The sequence below is a fragment of the Balaenoptera musculus genome, chromosome 9, assembly GCF_009873245.2.
Source record: "Balaenoptera musculus isolate JJ_BM4_2016_0621 chromosome 9, mBalMus1.pri.v3, whole genome shotgun sequence".
Classification (NCBI taxonomy): Eukaryota; Metazoa; Chordata; class Mammalia; order Artiodactyla; family Balaenopteridae; genus Balaenoptera; species Balaenoptera musculus.
In genome coordinates, this window is record NC_045793.1 from 12,867,392 (window position 1) to 12,888,901 (window position 21,510).

General features: G+C 42.2%; 2 protein-coding genes across 2 annotated transcripts; both read left to right on the top strand.

Annotated features, from left to right (window-relative positions):
* The first annotated feature begins 837 nt into the window (after positions 1 to 837).
* On the top strand, positions 838 to 4,966 carry LOC118900921 (trypsin). Its single transcript, XM_036863796.1, has 5 exons — positions 838 to 900; positions 2,330 to 2,489; positions 3,249 to 3,502; positions 4,058 to 4,194; positions 4,734 to 4,966. The coding sequence occupies exons 1-5, from the start codon at positions 861 to 863 to the stop codon at positions 4,881 to 4,883; spliced, it is 741 nt and encodes a 246-aa protein (XP_036719691.1). The 5' UTR covers positions 838 to 860; the 3' UTR covers positions 4,884 to 4,966.
* A 6,835-nt stretch (positions 4,967 to 11,801) lies between these two features.
* Positions 11,802 to 17,496, top strand: LOC118901231 (probable inactive serine protease 58). The gene is made up of 5 exons (XM_036864340.1): positions 11,802 to 12,118; positions 12,937 to 13,093; positions 14,721 to 14,971; positions 16,705 to 16,841; positions 17,242 to 17,496. The coding sequence occupies exons 1-5, from the start codon at positions 12,079 to 12,081 to the stop codon at positions 17,389 to 17,391; spliced, it is 735 nt and encodes a 244-aa protein (XP_036720235.1). The 5' UTR covers positions 11,802 to 12,078; the 3' UTR covers positions 17,392 to 17,496.
* The last annotated feature ends 4,014 nt before the right edge of the window (positions 17,497 to 21,510 follow it).

The following is a 21,510-nucleotide window of genomic DNA, read 5'->3' on the forward strand; positions in this document are numbered from 1 at the left end:
TGGTGTCCAGACTTTGGTGAGCTGACTAGGGAAGTGTTACGTAGTGCTTGAGAGCACAGACACTGAAGCCAGATTTCCGGGGCTGGAATCCTGACCCTACCATGGATTTGCCTTGTGATTTTGGTAAAGTCCCTTATATTTTTGTGAGTCTCAGTTTTCCCATCTGTTAAATGGGAATTATAATAGGGATCTTGTAGGCTTGTTTTGAGAATTACTAATTTAACAAATAGGCTAAGTATTTAGCATATGCCTATTAAATAGTAAGTTCAGATAAGGATAAATTATTCTCATTCTTTCCCTTTCCTATTTTGAACTATTGTGGTTTCAAATCAGAAATGTTTTTCTTTTTTTAGGAGAACAAGTGTTCCTATCAATAACGAAACATTAACATGGGTATACAAGGCCAGAGCTACTACAAAACAAATTATGTAATTCTGAAACAGGCAATGTTATTTACATAAAGGGTATAGCTCTCAAGATAATCCTCAGCATAAAAGTTCATGCTTGAGACAACCAAGTACCTAAATTTTTTCTCTGGGAATCAGGACACCTGTAGCCCTGTTCTGTGACCTTACTCCAACTTACTTTTCTATTATGGGGAACAGTTTCTACCAGGTGGGCTCATTTTTTCCATTCCCATAACCTTCTGGAAAAGTGGACAAAAGTGAATGTTTAAATTGGATGCTGAATCATCTTCAGTGTGGCACGGAACTGAATTCTAAATTTGGATTTGTGACTTTCCAGTGAAATCACATTTCCAGCACCTGTGGCCATGGGTGTCAGTGACAAACCTGGTGGTATAAATAGCTGTGGATGGAAACCCTTCAGCATAGTCCTTAGTCCAGATCCGGGGAGCAACCATGAAGACCTTCATCTTTCTTGCTCTCCTGGGAGTCGCTGGTGAGTCTTGATCAATAAGTGATCAGTAGGTGTCTATGACTCTTTTAAGGATGCACTTTCTACTCTGGAAGACAACAATGAATGCTGAATATAATCTCTATACTCAAGAGGTTTAAGATGTTGAAACAACAGTGTACAGTACATATGTCTGTAGATAACTAAATCTCACTTGCTGGAGAAGATTATGCGGAGCAGGGGTGATCAGTGTAGAAAGTATTAAGGGGAAGAATCTGCCCTGAATTTCAGGTACAGTCTATGAAGTAAGAGTGAAAAAGAAAAGATAGTCAACGTTAAGGAAATGTTGTTTTGATCTTTATAAGAACTTGGAGTTAATAATTGGGACTAATGACTAATCTTGTGCTCCTTGAAGAGGCTGCCTGAGTCTCCTCTATACTAAAGGGCATCTTAAGAGAGATCTTAACAGGAAAAGACACTCTATTTCTCGTGAATAAAAGCTATGGGCTGGTTTTACCACATCTTCACTAATGAAATCTCTCTGATGTAAAACAACATGTCATGCAATCATGAAAAGAAATAGAGAAATGACTATTTCTGTTCTTATACTATTCAATACTATTGTACACTTCAAACTTACTACAGAATTTTCCCGAATTTGGTTGTTATAAATAAATTCAATACACATATTTACATATCAAAAAAGGCTATCTCAAATTACTTTAAAATATATGAACAATAGGGCATATATCATATAATCCCAGACATTTGGAGTCCTTAGAAATCATAATAAATCAGTGGTCCAAAATTTACAGTGCTGAATAAATTAAAAATGTTGGAAATATAATTGGGATGAGGGGAAAGATTAGAGAGAGAAACCTTATAATGTTCTATGAGATTATTTAGTTAACATTTTAGGTGAGAACCAAGAAGAGATTGTGGAAACCAAAGTACAAAACTCCCCATTTTTTCCAGGTCAGAACATTCTCAGGTGGTATTTAAAAGTTTCCTTTCTGTCACCTCATGCGGTGTTTATCCTATACTGAACTCTACAAATAAACACAATCATGGTGACTGCAAAGCTTTATTGAACACATACTTAAACGCCTCCTTAGCAAGGTTTTGTGTAAAAAGTATTCTTTATATTCTCAGCTAGTGGTCTTCAAGGCATTTATTACGTAAGGAGTCTCTGATTTGTATGTGTGTGTGTGTGTGTGTGTGTGTGTGACATACGTAAAAAAATCAGTATATTGATCAAATTTAAAGCATAAATTAAAAATTAGATACTTTGAATAGTGTAAGTAGCATATGTGTTAAATGTATAGAACAATAAGATTTTGAAAACAATTATATTAAAATCACTGTTTCCTGATTATGCATGACAAGAAAACATGACCTATTTTTTTTCTGGTTAATCTGCAAAACCTTGCTGCTGAGTAGAAATTCCACAATAGCTCCAATTTCTCTCTGTCAGTTGCTTTCCCCATTGACGATGATGACAAGATTGTCGGGGGCTACACCTGTGCGGCGCATTCCATCCCCTACCAGGTGTCCCTGAACTCTGGCTACCACTTCTGCGGGGGCTCTCTCATCAATAGGCAGTGGGTGTTGTCCGCAGCTCACTGCTACAAGTCGTAAGTAACCAATACTCACAGCCCTGTTCTCTGAGGTCAGGTCATCCCCAGCCCTGCCAAAGCACAATCAGGGAGAACTACAGAGTTATGCTTGAGGGGGGAGCATTCAGATTTCAAGACCTCATTATTCCCCCCTGCCCAGGCGTTGTACGCATTGAGGGATTTTCCCACAAAAAGATACCCTTAGAGTTCCCTGATGGCCTTCCAAATGAGGGCAATAAAGACATGGGAAGAAAAATAGTGAGTGATTAAATATACCTAGAAAACCCTAACAGCTCTAATCATTATAGCTCAACCAGGAAAAACATGGCATATGCAAGTAACAAAACACAGGAAATTTCCAGTACAACCTAAAGATAAACACAACTCATTCTATTCCCTTCATATTCTGCCATATCTCTGAGGCCTGCCACGGCTCCCTACAATAATTGATAATCCCAACCAGAGTAATCAACACCAGTTGCCTTTTCACCTCCCACTGCTTGATTGGCATCATTTGGTTCCCATTCCTATACCTAATGAATCTAGCAAGATGTTGGGTTGTGAGTCTGGCCTTGGGGTGACGCCTACCTAAGGAATCCTCTAACCTGCACCGTAGGTGGTAGGACTGCCTTAAGTGCACACTAACCTGTGTGTGTATGTGAGGGGGGCTTCAGGGGGCTTCTGTCTGTGCTTATACTCAAGACTGAGTTGTAATGGAATGGGAAGGAGCTCACGTTGACGTTGGAGTCTTAGAGAACTTGTAACCCTTTAATCCAGCCGAATACAGGTGGGTCTGGGAGCACACAACATTGATGTCCTTGAGGGCAACGAGCAATTCATCAGTGCAGCCAAGATCATCGTCCATCCCAGTTACAGCAAGAACACCTTTAATAACGACATCATGCTGATTAAACTGAGCCGACCTGCCACTCTCAACACTCAAGTAGCCACTGTCTCTCTGCCAAGATTTTGTGCAGCTGCTGGTACCCAGTGTCTCATCTCTGGCTGGGGCAACACCAAGAGCAGTGGCTGTAAGTGTCACCTGGAACAGAATCACCAAGTCTGAGAATCCTAGAGGTGAAAAACGTGTTCAGCGTCAGTTAGCCCTAGCTGTCACTCAAGGCAATGTTCCCAGAGAATAGTGGGGTTCTATGGAGTCTTAGAATATACTAATTGAAATGCATAACATCCCTCTGCTTGACAACACAACAAAAAAGGACTATGGTAAAGTTGCCAGGTATGCAACTAAAATGTGATTAGTGATTTGCAGGGAACCAAAACGCGAGGAGGTACACAGAACAGAGACTAAGAGATTTGGAACTTTTCAAAGCATAGCCCCGCTTCAGAAATAAAGTCTCTAGATTTGAGATCTATGGTCACTGATGCTAGTGTCAGAGAGAGAACAATTTGTTGATGAAAACCGTTTGGAAGACCCTCCAGATATAAGTTGTTCTTCCAAAATAGAAGTTACCGGCAATCTGAGAGAAGGGATAGGAATATTGGGAAGAGGGGGGAGAGATACTGAGAAAGAAATTTCCCAGATTGGATGGGTAATCCTCTTCCATTTCCACTCTTGCTCCCAACAGCCAGCTTCCCTGAGCTCCTGCAGTGTCTGAAAGCTCCCATCCTGTCTGACAGCGTTTGCCTCAATGCCTATCCCCGGCAGATCACCAGCAACATGATGTGCCTGGGCTTCCTGGAGGGCGGAAAGGACTCTTGCCAGGTTAGTTGCTTTGCACGCCTTCTCCTTCCAGCTCAGCCTCACATATCTCCACAGTATTTCCCATTTCCTGAAACTCAGAAAATTGAAAAGCTGTCCCTGGGGCTGATTATGAGGGCTGAGGGATAGATTTGGGATAAATGATAAATTCATTTTGCCATATTAATGGTTAGGGATCAGGGGAAAAGATACACAGAAGATCATGTGCAAACAGTACATCCAGGTGGGCTTCTGAGGAGGGCTAGAGCAGAAGGAAACTTTGAAAGGAGCAGGGCTAGATGGGCAGCATTGCACTGCCCAGTCCTCACCTCTTCTTGGCACTACAGCCCTGCAACTAAGGAAAGAGGGAGCTCAAAGGAGGGAGAAGAAAGAATAGGGGTCCAGTATGGAGATTGAGGGTTGGTTTTCCAGGGAAAGAGAAGGGCTTCATGGAGGGTCAGCAGCCTGGGAAGGTGGTCCCCGGGTAAAGGAGGAATACCTTTGAGCCTTTCTCCCATGTGGGCACAGTTGTGAGTTCTAACTGGCTCTTCCTTCTTGCCCAGGGTGACTCTGGTGGCCCTGTGGTCTGCAATGGACAGCTCCAGGGCATTGTCTCCTGGGGCTACGGCTGTGCTCTGAAAGGCAAACCTGGTGTCTACACCAAGGTCTGCAACTACGTGAAATGGATTCAGAAGACCATCGCTGCCAACTAAACAGCTTCATCTCTTCATGCCCTCCACGTTAGTCAGCTTCACCTTCCTCCCATCCTGAAAACAGTATCTAAATAAAAACATTTTCTCCCGTACCAGATATATCCAAGAAGTGTCCTTACTTGGTTTGTGTACTTTCTCTTCAATGTGGCTACTGAGAAGAGGGTGGATATAGAGTTGAACTATTACATGAAGATGGAATTTGAAAGGCTATTTAGTCATTCATTCAGCCTCATCAAAATAAATTACTGCTCACCTACTAGATGCCACATTCCGTGTGGATGTTTGGGCTATAAAGATGAATAAGGTTAGCCATCACTATTACCACTATAGTTTTACACAGATAATCACACTAAAATGCAGAAAGTTAAAATCAACTGCCTAAAGTCACTCAACTAGTTCATTGTGCAGCTGAAGTGAAGCCCCAGCCATTCTTATCCCATCGCTTTGCTGCCGCTGTGACCCTGCGCTCTCCCTTTGTCTCTAATCTACCTGGAACTCTGTGAGGCTAGACTAGGCGAAAGGCTACGTGGAGAATGTTTTAGAAAGTACAGATCCTGTATTTCCAAGGTTTCATCTACCTATTTCTTTTATTCTCCAAGATACTCTTGTTTTCCATCTGGAATTTTACTGCTACAGCATGCATGATTTCTGCCGGTAATCTGTACCCCTCTCCCACACTAGACTGCCCAAACCCCAGCTCAACGTATGTACTATTTTGAACTGTAAGCAAAAGAAGGTGCAAATGCAGATAAGTTTGTGGAAAAATTGATCTGTTACCCTGAGGTCATAAAAGTCTTGACTATAGGGGTGGTGTTCTCTGTTCTCTTCCACCCTATCCCGCGAGGCAACACAGACACCCCGCTTTAGCTCTTCAATGTTGTTCCCTGCAACTTTTCATTTTTCCTTGGATCATCTAGAGGATGATTAGGAGTACAGGTCCCAGTACATGATTCCTATGTATATCTGGTATGAATCAAGGATGAAAGACACAATATGGTCTGAGCATAACAGCATTGGAATAGGTCGGGGAGTTCTGAAAGGTAAAAATGTTTGTAGCCCCAGTAGGATAACGTGATACGGTGAAGGATGGGTATTATCTTACTCAGTTGGTGCTCTGTAACCAGAAAACCACAGATTGGGTGGCTTAAACAATAGACATTAATTACTCACAGTTTTTGAGGCTGGAAAGTCCAAGATCAAGGTGACACAGGAGGTAGTGGGGGCCCCCTTCTGGCTTGTAGACAGCTGCCTTCTTGCTGTATCCTCACATGGCTGAGAGAACTGACTCTAGTATTGTAATAGGGGCGGGGCAGGCGTGCAGCCAATAGCACGCGGCCGTTACCCTGTTACTGAGCAACTGTTACTGCGAGATCAGAAGCAGGAGAACCTTGACCTGGCGGGTGGAGGTCGCCCTTGGCCAATGGTTGGCCATGTCGCGGTCCTCGCGGGGTGTGGTGCGTGTGGTAAGAGGTGTATCAAGGTCTTCTCCCAGGGCCCCTCCAGGCCCTCCCGCCTCGGGCCGGTGGGTGAGCTGGGGGGGCCTGGATGCTGTGTCCTGCAGAGCTCCGGAGCCCTCGCCACGGCACCCACTGGCCGGGCCCAGACCTTAAGGCAGGGGGAACCTCTCCCCCGCCCCTGCCTCTGCGACCTAATGGCCGCAGCAGTCTGCATGGGTCCACAGGACCTGCTCCCCAGCCCCGCTTTGGGTGGCCTGAGGAGCCTGAGCGCTGGCTGGGTCCTGGGCGCCTGGCTCCCTCCGTGATGACAGCTGGGCAGGGTCTGGGGACCTGGCCCTGAGGGCACCGTCAGCAGAGAACTACCTCTTCGGCGGGGCCTGGGTGCTGCACGAGCGCTCCAGGGCAGGGTAACCCTCCTGTGTAGGGACCCCCTCCTCTTAGCCAGGGCCTGGACCTCAGAGGGTGAAAGTCGAGCCTTGGGACCTTGCACTTTCTTGTCAGAACACAGAACAACATTTGTTTTGGTGGAGGTTTACAGGAACATCGTGACCTGACCGCAACCTGACCTCAAGAACAAAGGATCTGACACCAAGAAATCTGCAACAACTAACCACGCCCCTCCCTCAGCTTTCCTATAAAAGGGCTTTGCTGAAAGCTTTCAGGGAGTTCGGGGTTTTTAAGGTATGAGCCACCCGTTTCCTTGCATGGCCCTGCAATAAACCTTTCTGTGCTCCGAACTCTGATGTTTTGGTATTGTTTGGCCTCATTGTGTGTCAGGCACACAGACTTGTGTTAGGTAACAGTATCTCCCTCTTATAAGAGCACTAATTCCATCATGGGGGCTCCACCTTTATGACCTCATCTAAACTTTCCAAAGGCCCTACCTCCTCATACCATCTCCTTGGGTGTTAGTGTTTGAACATACGAATTTTGGCGGTGAGGGACACAGATATGCAGTCCATAACAGGTATCTCAGAAGAGGAAGGTATGGGAAGATACATTCCCCTATTACCGATTTTCTATCCCTTTGTATACCTCTGGATGGCACATTTGTAGGGAGCAGTCCTGAGCCCTTAATATTACCTTATCATGCCACTAGGATGGAGCCCAAATTCCTTAGCCTTGCATTCAGGGCTCTTAAATGTTCAGTTATAACTAATCTGTCCTGTGTATTTCCTTAGTTGTTATTGAATTGCTTTTATGTTTGCTTATGGCCTAAAATAATTTCACATATAACTCCTCTTTTTTTGTTTTTAAATGTTACCTTGTATCTACCTTAAATAAACATCTCAGGCTTCTCTACAGAAACAAATGAGTTTAAAGATTTCCCTGTTCCCTCTGAAATGTTCTTCTACCCCACCCATCACCATCACCAATATACACCTACTCACCTTACCACCTCAGGTAGAGGGAAGATTCAGAGACCTGAAAAGATAAGTGAGATAACATAAAAGATGAGAGATCAGGGCAGGCCCAAAGTAAAGTATGAAAAGGCAAATATATCATTTTTCTGGATGCCATCCAATAGTCCCTTTTCAGCATATCTTGGCATTTTCTATCTCTTACTTAAAATCTGACTTGTTACAATTTGTGAAATTATATTAAAATGTGAAATCTATATGCTCTTTGGCCCAGCAACTAAACTTCTAGAATCCTATCCTATTAAAATGTGCTTATAAAAACAAAAATGTGTAAGTGTGAGTGTATCATTTTGGAATCATTCAGTTGCAAGGAACAGAATGTCCAACTCATACCTTAACATGTACTTTAAAATGCTCTAGTGGAAGCTTAGAAATAGTGAGAACAGCAAGGATGGTTTGATTCAGCAATTCAAAAATGCCATCAGGGGACCCAATTTATTTCTGTCTTTGCCCTCTGCATCACTGTCAGCTTTATCCTAAGGATAAAGCCTTGTGATCAAGACAGCTGTCAGAGCCATACTCTCCCTTGCCTGTATCTAGGGAGAAAGAAGCTTTTTGCCCAGAAGCCCCCTGTCAAACATATTGTGTCTCCTTAACTGAATTTGGTCACTCTCACATCCCTGAGCCAATAACTGAAGAGGATTATGCTGTTGAACTTATAATTAAGTTACATGGCACACCATCAGAGCACACATAACCTTTTCATTTTGCAATAAACATGGCCTACTTGGTATATATTTGGTTAACGGCGTAATTATAAGGTTAGCTATCAAGAAAAGGAGGTGTAGATTTTAAGGAGGCAGCCACAGTCTCCACCAGAGTAATCAAGGATGCTTACTGATGTATCGTCTACATAACACTGAAAATCCGGAAATAACTCAAATAGTCATTAACAGAGGATTGATTAAATAAACCTGGTATGTTGTACAGTGGAGACAATGTAACTATTCTATTCATTTATCCAACCATTTAACTTATTGAGGGCCTATTACGTGCCTAACAGTGTTTTATTCACTAAAGATACAACAGGGAAGAAAACAGTTAAAACCTTGCCTTCACGGTGTATTCATTCTGATTGCGTAAACAGAAAACAAATAAATAGAGACTAGAGAATATAATGCTAATCAATGCAAATGCCACAGGAAAAGAAAACTGGATCAAAGAATGGATAAATGGAAAGCAAAGATCTGCTTCTAAAGTATAATCAAAAGAAAAACGTCAAAAGACCTGTGAAGGCATACTACGATTTAAAAACCCATTTTGCAGTCAGAAGAGATATCTCTCACCAAAAGATATTTACTACAAATAAATACCTAATTCATGATTCAATAAAATCCAGGAAGCCATGATATTTCATAGCAAAAATAAGGCAATGTAAAGAGGTAACAGTTTGAGATCAGGAAAAGTTTTTTGCTTGCTATGTCTCATTACAGTAACAGATAGATTTAATTTACTTATCACTTGCTCTGAAAACTCTCAGATGGCTCTCAACTGTCAACTTCATGGTTAGGACCTTTGATAGCTATGTAAAATAAAGCAATATTTGCACTTGGAAGTTTAGCTACTCATGTAAATATTTTTTCACATGGGATATATAAGCTGGATAGAAGTAACTTCACTTCAGATTGGTACACTCCATAATCTGTTAGTTTTCCCATTAACGAGCAAAAAATTTCAAGGTATACTCAAGATGAATTTATCGAAGAATATTTGCTTTAATAAGACAAATAGAAGCCTCTTTTTCCCTAGAAATCTTATTTAATTCATTATTTAAATGAAAACTAGTTTAATCATTTCTTTTATGGCAAGTAACTTTAGTGTTAAAATCAAATTCTAAAAGACCTTTAAAAAATAAAGATATTTACTATCTTGGTATGATTTTAGCCTTACTTTTAAAAGTCAAGTAAGAGGGTTTCCCTGGTGGCGCAGTGCTTAAGAATCCGCCTGCCAATGCAGGGGACACGGGTTCGTGCCCCGGTCCGGGAAGATACCACATGCCGCGGAGCGGCTAGGCCCGTGAGCCACAACTACTGAGCCTGCGTGTCTGGAGCCTGTGCTCCGCAACAAGAGAGGCCGCGATAGTGAGAGGCCCACGCACCGCGATGAAGAGTGGCCCCCGCTCGCCGCAACTAGCGAAAGCCCTCGCACAGAAACGAAAACCCAACACAGCCAAAAATAAATAAATATATATTTTAAAAAAAAGTCAAGTAAGAATGTCTGCCTTGTTGAAAAAATGCAACTACAAAAGTCTTTATTTAGTCTTAAAAATATCCATCTTTTCTGAGTAGCTCAGTCTAATCCCTTTTTAATTTATATTCCATCTGAGCTGTGGAAACTTTCTAAACATACTCTTGCCATACGATCCAGCAATCACACTCCTTGGTATTCACTCAAAGGAGTTGAAAATGTATCTCCACACAAAAACCTGCACATGGGTGTTGATAGCAGCTGTATTTATAATTGCCAAAACCTGGAAGCAAACAAGATGTCCATCCTATGAATTAGGTGCTAATATTCCTCCCATTTTATAAATGAGAATACTGAGGCTTAAAGAGGTTAAATGTTTCTATCAGGACAAGGCACCGAGAAAGTCCTGAAGCCAGGAATTGAACTCTACCTAGGAGCTTGACTCCTGAGTCTATGCTCTGCACTGCTATTAATAAACATGGAAATGTTACAAAGATTTAAGGGCTTACAACAATATTTGGACATAGATAAAAAAGTGTTCCCAGAGGCCTGGAAAATATGGGGATCCTAAGGTTATAGTTATTTTATTTAACAAGCATTTATATAGCATTTACTATTTACCATTAGAACTTGCTGTTCTAAGCACTTTATAAATAGAAAATCTGAACAGACCAATAATGAGTAAAGATATTGAGTCAGTAATCGAAAACCTCTCAACACAGAAAACCCCAGGACCAGACAGCTTAGCTGGAGAATTCCAACAAACATTCAAAGAATGAACACCAACCCTGCTCAAACTCCTCCAAAAGTTGAAGAAGGGAGAACACTTCCCAACTCATTCTACAAAGCCAGCATTACCCTGATACCAATGTCAGAGAAAGACAACACAAGAAAACTATAGACCAATATCCATGGTTGAAACCACTATTTGTTACATATCTCTGGGTTGGGGGGCAGTCAGAAAGTTAAGGCTAACTTATAAAAAGAAGGAGTGGGGTGCATTAAAAAGAGTACTAATTGTCAAACACAGAAACTGAACAGGTAGGGAGATTGATTTTATTCAGATTATTGCAATAAGAAGAACATCCCAGATCTGGAGATCAGGGTGCCTCAGCAGGATGCTTTTGCCTTAAGACATTTGTAGGGAGATGTAGACAAGTTACAGGTGGGGAGATTAACAGTTGAGGTTGTTTTGCAATCAGGGGAATTCTCAGTTAGCTGAAAAGGAAGTGTTTATCTCTAGTTGTAGTTAGATTCGGGGTGGGGCGGGGGTGGGGGGAAACAGTTCTAAGCTCAGCTAATCATTGATGAGAGAAAGAATGGGGAGCTGGAGGGTCCGCGTGGTTCAGGCAAAAGCGGGAAGGTCTGTGGCTGACCTTGTCACACGTCCACGAAGGAGTCATCCAAAGTCTTATGGGAGCCATGAGAAAGAGTGGATGGAGTCTTTTCAAACTCACGTGGGGAAGGGTCATTCTTTGTGATAAGCCATTTCTCAGAATACAGAATCTCCAAGAATTTTTCACCCACCGCTGTCTTCTGGAAGCACGGGGCTCAGGTAAAGTTCTACACATCAGGGGAAATCTGGAAACACCGTTCCGAGTCCTGACTTGGCTGCTAACTTCCACGAGGCCTACGGCATCCTCGTCACTAAAATGGCGAGGGGAGGATGGTTTGTTAAATCTATTTCATACCCCAATGTTTGAAGAGGCTCTGAGAGGGGCAGAGGGACTCTTGGGGAAAAGGGAGATGGCAAGTGAGGGCAGGGAGAGAGGTTCACAGTCACAAAGGGAGGAGAGGACAACAAAGAAAGACTGTGTCACAGAGAGGGGAGGAGAATGTCAGCAGGTACACCTGAGATTTCTAGGGTCCGAGAAGAGGCACCAGGGGCTGGACTTGGTCTGCCCCTTTCCCTTTCACCCACATCAGAGACAGATCTCAGGTGTGCCTTATGTAACTGGATTTTGATCAGGGCTCGTTTGAAGACATCTCTAAAAGCCTTGCTTCTCCCCCTACCCCCCAACTTAATATTTTCTCTCCCCCGCTGTTCTTGCCAAGGACGCTTGGACTAAAGATTGAGACAGCTGACGGCTGGATCTGACTTGTCTGCTCCTGGCGAGATCCCAGCCTGCCATGAAGTGGTATCTCATCTTTGCACTCATGAGTGCAGCTGGTGAGTCTGGGGTCTTGTTGCTGCTTAGGGAGCGATGCGGTGGTGTGTGGGAGGGTCAGAGAGGGAAGTAGCTAGCCACAACTGAAGAGAGAGGAGTTGGTGGGCATTTCCTTCAAGTAACTGTTGATGCAAATGAAAGGAACCGCTCTTGATGCACAGCTTACCCCACCAGCAGTCTCTCTGAGCTTCTCCGGTGCCTGTGAGCATGTTAGGATACGTAACTGTAAGTCCCCTGCACTCTCCCAGGACTCTTGAGTGTGTGATTTCCTAGATTGCCGCGTCTCCTGAAAAGACACCAGAAAAGTATATCTTCCCTTTCTCTGGGCAGATGGACTTTGGAGGAGTGAGTGCAGGAAAGGAAGAGGGGCTGGGTCAGGGGCTCTGAGAGCCTCGTGGCCCTACCCCAAGCTTTTCCACTCCTTTCACCACCAAAGTCAGGTAGTATTTAACTTTTTCCTTTCATTCCTGGCAAAAGTTAATTTAAACTATTATTTTTAAAGTAGTAATTCTTTTTTTTTTCATTTTTATAATACACAGCACTGCCAATCAGGGTTTTTGATCAGCCTCAGATAAACCTTTGCATTAGTTTCACAGAACTTTAATATACCTCCATCTCAAGCAAAGACATGTGTCAGTTTTCTTCACGTGTAGAGCTCAGGTGACATGCATGATTGCCCTTTGATTTAAAAGAATATTTAAAAATAATTTGAAGATCTTGACATTGTCCTTGAAAACCTTAAGGTGGGAAAAACTATCCTAGTCAACTCTCACCTCTTGCCCTGTCTCTCCTTCTACCTGTGACCCTACTGATTCTTTAGGAGTCATTCCGGCCCAAGATTCCAACACTGAGAAGATGTACGTAGCAGAAGATTTTACTATTCCTTACATGGTCTATCTTCAGTCCTTCCCGGAACCCTGTGTGGGGTCTCTCATTCACCCTGAGTGGGTACTGACCGCTGCTCACTGCCCCTTACCGTAAGTATCCGTTTGCTCTTGGGAGCCATGAGGGTTCTATTCGAACAAAATCAGGTCTGATGAGGCATCCCAGCAAGTTCTAATGGCATCCTAGGGAATTAGAAGACCCAGGAAGAGAGAGGGTCGTCTTCCCAACGGGGAAGATAATACACACTTGGGTGGTTTAGGAGGAGATGAAGAGGAAGGTGTCAGAAGACTCTTTCTCACGGACAGTAAATAATATTCATTCATTCAACATACTTATTGAACATTTACTATATTCTAGGGACTGCTTAATGCACTGAAAAAACAGCAAGGGAACAAGACAGAAATTAGTTTTCCCTCATGGAGCTCACATTCTGGTAGAGGAAGTAAGCCAAAACAAATAAATGTCCCAAAATAAAACATTAAAAAGAGTGCCAAGCTGTAAAATACAGGAATAAAGCAAGATATCTACTTTACTTAGGGTGATCATGTCAGGCCTAGTTGAAGAGATGAGACCAACAGGAAGAGGAGGACGCAACCAAGTGAATAAATCCTGGGGAAAATTCCAGGCAGAGGGAATAGTGTACAGAGTCTCTGAAGCAGTAAAGATAATTGAGTGTTTGCCAAACTGAGAGACCAGCGCTGAGTGAGTGTAATGAGTAGGGGTGGGTGTTCACAGGCTGAGGTCGAAGTGTTAGCAGAAGTCATGTGATGCAGGTAACAGAAGAAGGGCAAAGGAACTCTGCACGAGATGATGCTTACAGACCTCAGTGTCTCTGTTGTGTGTGAGAAACTGTTGTATGATTGGGACCCAGCCAGAGTTTCAGGAGTATATAAGGGTCATTTCTAACTCAGAACTCTCAGCCATCTGGTCGTTCAAGACAGTTTACTCAGACCCAGATTGAAGCCGTGCTCTCTGTGTTAATAAGAAATACAAAGGAAATAAAGACAGTTCATCCCCTCCAAGAACTGGAGCTGGTAAATTGGATATTCTTCTCTCAGCCAGGCCTAATGCATGAACTGTTTCTGGTAGGCAGTGGCTCCTGTATCTGTTACGTGACTGCACTCCTGACTGTGGAAGTCTGTGGGTTTGAATTTGTCCGGAAATATAATGGAAGATGGTAAATGGGAGTCCTGATAGATTACTAAGAGTCTTGTGAATCTATAATCAGTGTAGGCAGCACATGGTAAATACAATGATATGGGCCCAAGAGGAGCTGGGAAGGGCCTAAGAATATCCAGAAACAAAGGGTACAATATGCTTGCTCAAGAGTTGCTTGAGACAGTGTAGTGCAGGCTAAGACCTCTGGAATAATGGATTGTGGTGCCATCTCTGTTCCCTATTCATTCAGGTCATCCATCATCACCATCACCAGCATCATCACCATCACCACCATCACCACCATCATCACAACTAGATTGCATTGAGTATGTTCTAGGTGGCAGATACCATGTCAGGTTTTATGTGTATACATTGAGTCTAACACAACAGTCCTATAAACTATTGTTATTACTGTTTTACAGACCAAGGCTGGTCACTTGAGTTCTCAGGTCTAAGAGATAAAATTAAAATGATTGGAGGAGGTCACCTCTGACACTTCTTGCAATTCTGACATTCTGTGACCCTGTTCTTTTCCAACTCCCTGCCTCCTTTCTTCCATAGTGTTAAAATCCGATTGGGAGTTTATCAACCCAACATCAAAAATAAGGAAGAGCAGGTACGGAATTACTCAATGACGGTGCCCTACCCTGAATTCAACGCAGGATCTCTGAACAATGACTTGGTGATGATAAAACTGTCTAAGCCTGCTGCACTCAACAACCAAGTGGGAACCATAGCCATAGCTATGGAACCCTTATCATTTAATGATTCCTGCTTTATCCCAACCTGGACCTGGAGTAAATATAAAAACCGTAAGTGTTTGACTCTGTGTTCTTCATCCTGAGAAGGTTTTGGCGCTGGGGAAAATGTGGAGGGATATACCTGAAGGAAATAGCTGCTATGAGGTAATGCTCTTGACCCTAGAAGGATTACTGCAGGGCCTTTTACTACCATTATACTCTCTTTCAGTATTATCAAAGGATGCTGGAACCACCACTCGATATCTGAAATGAACTGATAAAGCTAAATGTATTGCTTATTATAGAATAGCAATGCTGAGCTGACACAGTCTCAAGGAGCAGAGTACTAGGCTTATATGGGGTTTGTGGGAAGCTTTCCCTACAGGGTTTGGAAGACTTTCAGGGGCTTAAGAAAGTTGACGTCATCTGTAGAGGCGTGGTTACCTGGGTGAGATTGTTGTTGATTGGTTGGCACTCAGCATGTTTATTGGAGGCGAGTCTGATTTGCTGACTTTAAAAAGTGACATTGATTGATTGGCTTGCCAAAGCCTGTTCACTGAGGCAAATTGCCATGGGCGTTAATCAGGTTTAAACCCTCCTCTGGTAGTTACAGAACAATTCGTATGTTCTGTAAAAACAAAAAGTGGGAGACTGTTTTATCTATCAGTCTGTTTTGTGAAAACAAAAGTAGAAAGTGGGAACTTTTGTATTCTCCGTATTTGGCAACTTCATTTTCAATTTAGAAGCAACATTCCAGGGAATCTAAGTGAATATATTTTCTGAACAAATAGAAGATTTTAAGTCTTATTCAAAGTAACTGTATCACATTTTACAAAGTAATTCATTACACACCATTTGAAAACAAAATAAAACTACATAAATGTTTTATCCCATAGGCTCTGTATGTCAGAATCATAGTGACAAACCAATTCTACAAGCTCTCTGGTGCCAGCCTCCCAATATTTATTGAGTTCATTATTTCAAGTAACTAGGTTACTTTCACCTAGCTTGTTCTATGTATTTCAATTCAATTTCCATAAAAACTTAAAACTGAACATAACTCTTCTTGTTCTTTTCGGACTTGACATTTTCTGGTCTAATCTGCTTTAAGACGTTAGATTGGATATATATCAGAAAAATCCTTCTCTATAAGTAACACTAGGCTTAGCCTGAGCAGTCTCTGGTTAATTTTTTGTTTCCTTCCTCCTTGTTACTCTCTACCAGAGATTAAAATTATATAATGTCTTGGTTAGACTCCTTGCATCCTGAGGTTAACAGTATAGTAACAACTGCTATGAGTGAGATGAGCAATATTACTTCTTAGGGGAAAATATATATGTATATTTATACATATACACTCACATTCACTTATAAATAATCCATTTATAAATTATCTCACTAAAAAAGCATGTTTAGACACATTAAAAATAGTTTTATACCTTTATGATTAAATGTAAAGATGATGAAGTAGGTGCCAAAAATGAAGGTTTCTTGGAGACAATGGCTTTGTGTCTCTCTCTCCTCACAATCATTCATAATTTTCCTGTGGGTTTTTCAAGCTTTCTAAGTTATGCACGCTACAGAGAGAATTATAGATCTGATGATATCTGGCATAAGGCTCACATAATGCTCTGAATCCACTGGTCTGACACAGAGACACTGAACAAGGGACTGTAAGAAGGATGGAATGTCTGATACCTGCCATAAATATTCTCGGGTATTAATGTATTCACAAAGTAGAGGCTGATCACAAGAGTATATGTGATAAGGAGAGTAACCCTGGACTTCATTTCTCTTCCCCACAGTTAGTGACCCTGACATGCTGACTTGGATAAACCAATATACTGTTCCCTACGATGAGTGCCAGAATATGCAAGATGAAAGAATGGCAATAAACATCATGTGTGTGGGACAACCTCTAAAGACCTTATCTGAAAATAAGGTATCTTTCCCTTCCCCAGACAGGACGATAGCAAGGGGTCCATGAGGAGGAGAGGTGCCCATAGGAAACCAAATGGTGCCCATCAAGAAGGCCTGGAGCCCTTCTCCTCTTTCTCCTCAGTCTCTGGATTTCTCATCAACTCCCCTGCCTTCCTTTACAGTGGGAGAGATTCGGTGGGAGAGCCATTTGTCCTTTCTCCTCCTACTTGCTCTCAGTTTGGTCAAATTCAAACCAAGAGAGGTGAGCCCTACGTGGATGTGAAGAGAGGTTTGCCACCTCTCAAGAAAAATGATTCCAGGCCGTTAGATGCTTCTGCCACTATAATGTGCCACTTCTTGCAATTAATTCTTGTTCCACGAGGACAAAGCACTATTGATCTTCTGTTCCCTCTCTCTGGCAGGAAGTCTCAGCAGCTCCAGCCATCTGCGGTGGGAGGTTGCATGGCATCTTGACTTGGGCAAAAGGAAGTGTCACCCTGGGAAGTGAAGGATTCTTCACAGAAGTTAATCCTTATGCAAGATGGCTCATGAGCGTCATTGAAAGCCACTGAGGCTCCTCTGTTCCTCCATCCCTTCAGTGCAGTACCTTCTTGATTTCTACACTGGATCCACAACTCTATCTTTCTTGTTCTTGAACAGAATTCATTAAAAAAAAAAATGACACTAAAAACTTGGGCTGTGGCCCCTGATCTCTTTATCACATAAACTGTAAACATGATGAGAAATTCAGCAACATCCTCACCATTTGTTCATTCAAAAATTATTGAAATATCAGCTATTTGGTAGGTACTGCATATGCTAGGGATACATTATGACACAGACTTTGCCATCAGTTAGCCAATACCTTGTGACAATTGCTACAATGGAATGAGCAATAAGTTCCATGGGAGTATAGAAGAAAAAACATTAGGGTATCAGAGTCACGGGAGGTACCATCCAAGAGGCAGACAAATTCGGGGAGAATATTGTAAAACTGAGGTTTAGTTAAGTAAAAGTCAGAAAAGCATAAAAACTGTGATGTGTTCTGGAAAATATATGTAAATAAGTAATACTGGAGGGTAGAAAATTGTTTGCAGAGGGGGATAGAGAATGTGATAAAAAAGTATTATTTATAGCAGGTAAGTGTTAAGATAGCAAAGGGCCTGACCTGTTTGGTAACGGAATTTAGATTTTTATTTTGTAGGCATCAGAGGGTGTGTCATTAAAGCCACCATGGTAAATGAAACATTGTCAAACTTCTGAATTGGGAGATGTAGGGAAGCAGAGTCTGTACATTTTAGACATACTGACTGTGAGTAGAAACAACAGGGGCAGAGTCAGGGAAAGTCAGCTGAGTTTCTGACTTTCACAACGGCCTAGATGGTGGTTCTAAACAGTAATATAAAGAGAAGCAATGTTTTCATGTGTAATGGATCAGGAACAACGGTTATGAATCAGAGATGGGGCATGTTATATGTGAGATCCTTGAAGGAACTAGAGATGGTCGTTTCAAGCAGACAAAGATCTGGCTCTCAGGTGATATCCAAATAGTAACAACGGGGTGGGTTCTGTGTTTATAGGTAGTAGGTGCGGACCTTAGCAAAGCTCTGTGCTATTGGGAAGAGCTCTGATGGATGCTCAGTGCTTCTCTCACACTGGCATAAAGTGAGGAGATGTACAGCATCCCAAACCCACTGACCAGGACACCTAAGAATACAGAATTGAGAGGATGCTGAATGACCCAAAAGTAGGGGCTCAAGTGATATATGAGAGGCTTTGGAGTTACATGTAGGGGAGGGGCAGTGTGCTATGGGATTACCTGTTAAAAAGGGAAAGAGGAACAGAGAGGGCCAGTGAGATGAGCAGAGAGAATCATGCCACAGGAGAAAAAGACTCTGCAAAGAGTGAAGAGATTTGGAGCTGCATCTCATGAGGGAGGTGGTGAATCTGTGTGTCTGTAGAGATTGCTGAGGTGGGTTGGGTTTTGGTCATTGATATACTCTGAGCATGGATGCTTTTTCTCTCCTACCAAAGCAAAGCAAAACAAAACAACAAAAATAACAAAACAGAAAAACCATCTGGGTTATGACTAAGACCACGCTTATCCTGGCACATAGAGAAAAACCATATCCTCAAATTTGGACACCAAGCCCATTTAATTCAACTACACTTCTTTTTCTTGTAATCTTTGGCCCATCAGAACCACAAGCCCCTGTGTTTGCCTTTCTTCTCCAGTGGGCTTGTCCCTAGTTACGCCCTGCTTCCTGTCTCTGATTCACTGACCAATGCTCCCTGCTCCCTTTACTGAATCACATCTATATTTGCTCCAGAGTTTTTAATAAAATGCTCATCTGATCACTTCTTGTAACTTTTTTTTTAATTGACATAGTTGATTTACAACACTGTGTTAGTTTCAGGTGTACAGCAAAGTGATTCAGTTAACTTCATGTAACTCTTAAATTACATCTTCAGCACTTATTGACCATCCTATATTTTCCAAATCATCATCTATAACATTCTCCATAACGACCATTTCAAATGTTCTCCTCTCTTCCTCCAACTTTCAGGGCTCGCCTTCAGCAGACGACCTCTGGTTTGGGAGGAGAGAGACTGAAACCCTCAGAAGATACCTCAGTCCACTTTTCATCCCCCAATCTGAAAACATACTTAGACTTTTTTCTTATTTTTTTTCCCATCCTTCCTGTAAATGAAGCCTTATTATCAACAGCTTCTATCTCTGCCTGTGATATGGATCTCCTCTCCTCTGACACCCTCATGGACTTGCTTTATTATCTCCACTTTTCAGTATTTTTCAACTTCCCCTATCAATTGGATTCTTCCTGTCACCATTTAAGCAAGATAAAGCCTCTCCCATCTAAAATATCGTGCCCAAGGACACGTTCTCTTGATCTGCTCTCTGGTTGCCTCCTCGTCTTGTTTGCAGGCCGTTCTTACTTGGCAATTACTGAAAGGTCTGTTTTGTAAGATCCTTCTCTGTCTCTCTTTGTATTCTTTTGTGTGTGCTCTGCTCTCTTTGGAGTCCTTGTTCATCTTCCCAGAGATCTCTTCCCCATCTCCCCATTTGATTAACTTCTACTCATCGTTCAAGCCTCAAACAGCACTTCCTCAAGGAGGTCTTCTTCTGACCCTTGCCTTAGGGTCCCAACTATGTGTTTTTCTACCTCCCTTTATTTCTCACATTGTGACATTCATGATAGTAGGTCTTATAACTTCCATCTCCCCTATTAGTCTTCACGATCTATGAGGGCAAGATTCTCCTCCCCCTTCTTACTCAGTCATCTAATAAAGTGCCAGCACCTAGTGTACATTTGTAATAGTTTTCTATTGCTGTGTAAAAGCATTACTGCAAATTGTACAGCTTAAGACAACCTTTATTATCTTATGGTTTCTGTGAGTCAAGAGTTCAAGCCTGGCTTAGCTGGGTCCTCTCCTCAGGGTCTAGCAAGTCTTTGGGAGAAGAATTTGCTTCTAAATTTATTCAGGTTGTTGGTAGAATCCATTCCCTTGTGGTTGCATTACACAGGACCCTTGCTTTTTGCTGGCTGTGAGCTGAAAGCTGTCTTCAGGGCCTTGAGGCTGTACTTGGTACAGGTAGGTCACCCATACATAGTTCTTTGCCACCTGGGCTCCCTCAACATGGCTGCCTACTTTGTCCAGCAGCATGAAGAATCTCCCTTGTGCACGCTAGCAAGATGGGTATTTATACAATGTTAATGCAATAGATTAACATAATCATGGGGAAGACAACCCATAACTTTGGCCATATTCTGTTAGAAGCAAGTCACAAGTCCCACCCACACTCAAGGGGAGGCACTCGGGGATTATGCAGGGTGTGAAATGGGGCACGGCTCTATCCTCTACAACATTCAATGGAACTTTGTGAAATAATGAATGTATTGGTTCCTTAATTCCTACGCAATAAAAGACAATGCAAGTCATACATACAAGACTTAAAAGATAAGGCTTCTCATTCTTTAATTTCTGCTTATGTCTCCACCCTGCTCTTAACATTCCCCCTATAATACTTGGTAGTATTTCCACAAACACACCACGTTGCTTCACGCACTCATGCCTTTATAGAAGAAGCCTTTCCCTCTTTTTGAATTATTTTTTCTCTTCTTTTTATGTCAGACAAGCTCCTTTCTCTTCTCTAAGACCCAGATAAATTTTAACTTCTGGGTAATGTTTCACGTACTCATGCCTTTACAGAAGCTTTTCCCTCTTTTTGAATTAGTTTTTCTCTTCTTTTTATGTCAGACAAGCTCCTTTCTCTTCTCTAAGACCCAGATAAATTTTAACTTCTGGGTAATACTTCCTTGCACACAATGTAGAAGTGAACGTCTTCACTTCTTATGGTATGCTCTGAGGCACATACCTCCATTTTTAAAAATGTTTCTCTGACATTTTATTATGCAAGTTTTCAAACATAAAACAAAGCTGAAAGAATTTTACAGCATATACCTGTATATACCACTTGGATTATACCATTGAGTAATCTACTTCTTCTCTTTTTTTAAAATAAATTTATTTATTTCTTTATGGCTGCGTTGGGTCTTCGTTGCTGCGCGAGGGCTTTCTCTAGTCGCGCAAGCGGGGGCTACTCTTCATTGCGGTGCACGGGCTTCTCATTGTAGTGGCTTCTCTTTGTCGTGGAGCACGGGCTCTAGGCG

What these genes read in the sequence shown, in the direction of transcription:
- LOC118900921 (XM_036863796.1), top strand. Translation starts at nt 861, where the DNA reads ATGAAGACCTTCATCTTTCTTGCTCTCCTGGGAGTCGCTG. An exon ending in CAACACCAAGAGCAGTGGCT is followed by an intron (nt 3,503 to 4,057) that starts GTAAGTGTCACC and finishes TGCTCCCAACAG; the next exon opens with CCAGCTTCCCTGAGCTCCTG. An exon ending in GCGGAAAGGACTCTTGCCAG is followed by an intron (nt 4,195 to 4,733) that starts GTTAGTTGCTTT and finishes CTTCTTGCCCAG; the next exon opens with GGTGACTCTGGTGGCCCTGT.
- LOC118901231 (XM_036864340.1), top strand. Translation starts at nt 12,079, where the DNA reads ATGAAGTGGTATCTCATCTTTGCACTCATGAGTGCAGCTG. An exon ending in TGCACTCATGAGTGCAGCTG is followed by an intron (nt 12,119 to 12,936) that starts GTGAGTCTGGGG and finishes CTGATTCTTTAG; the next exon opens with GAGTCATTCCGGCCCAAGAT. An exon ending in CTGGAGTAAATATAAAAACC is followed by an intron (nt 14,972 to 16,704) that starts GTAAGTGTTTGA and finishes TCTTCCCCACAG; the next exon opens with TTAGTGACCCTGACATGCTG.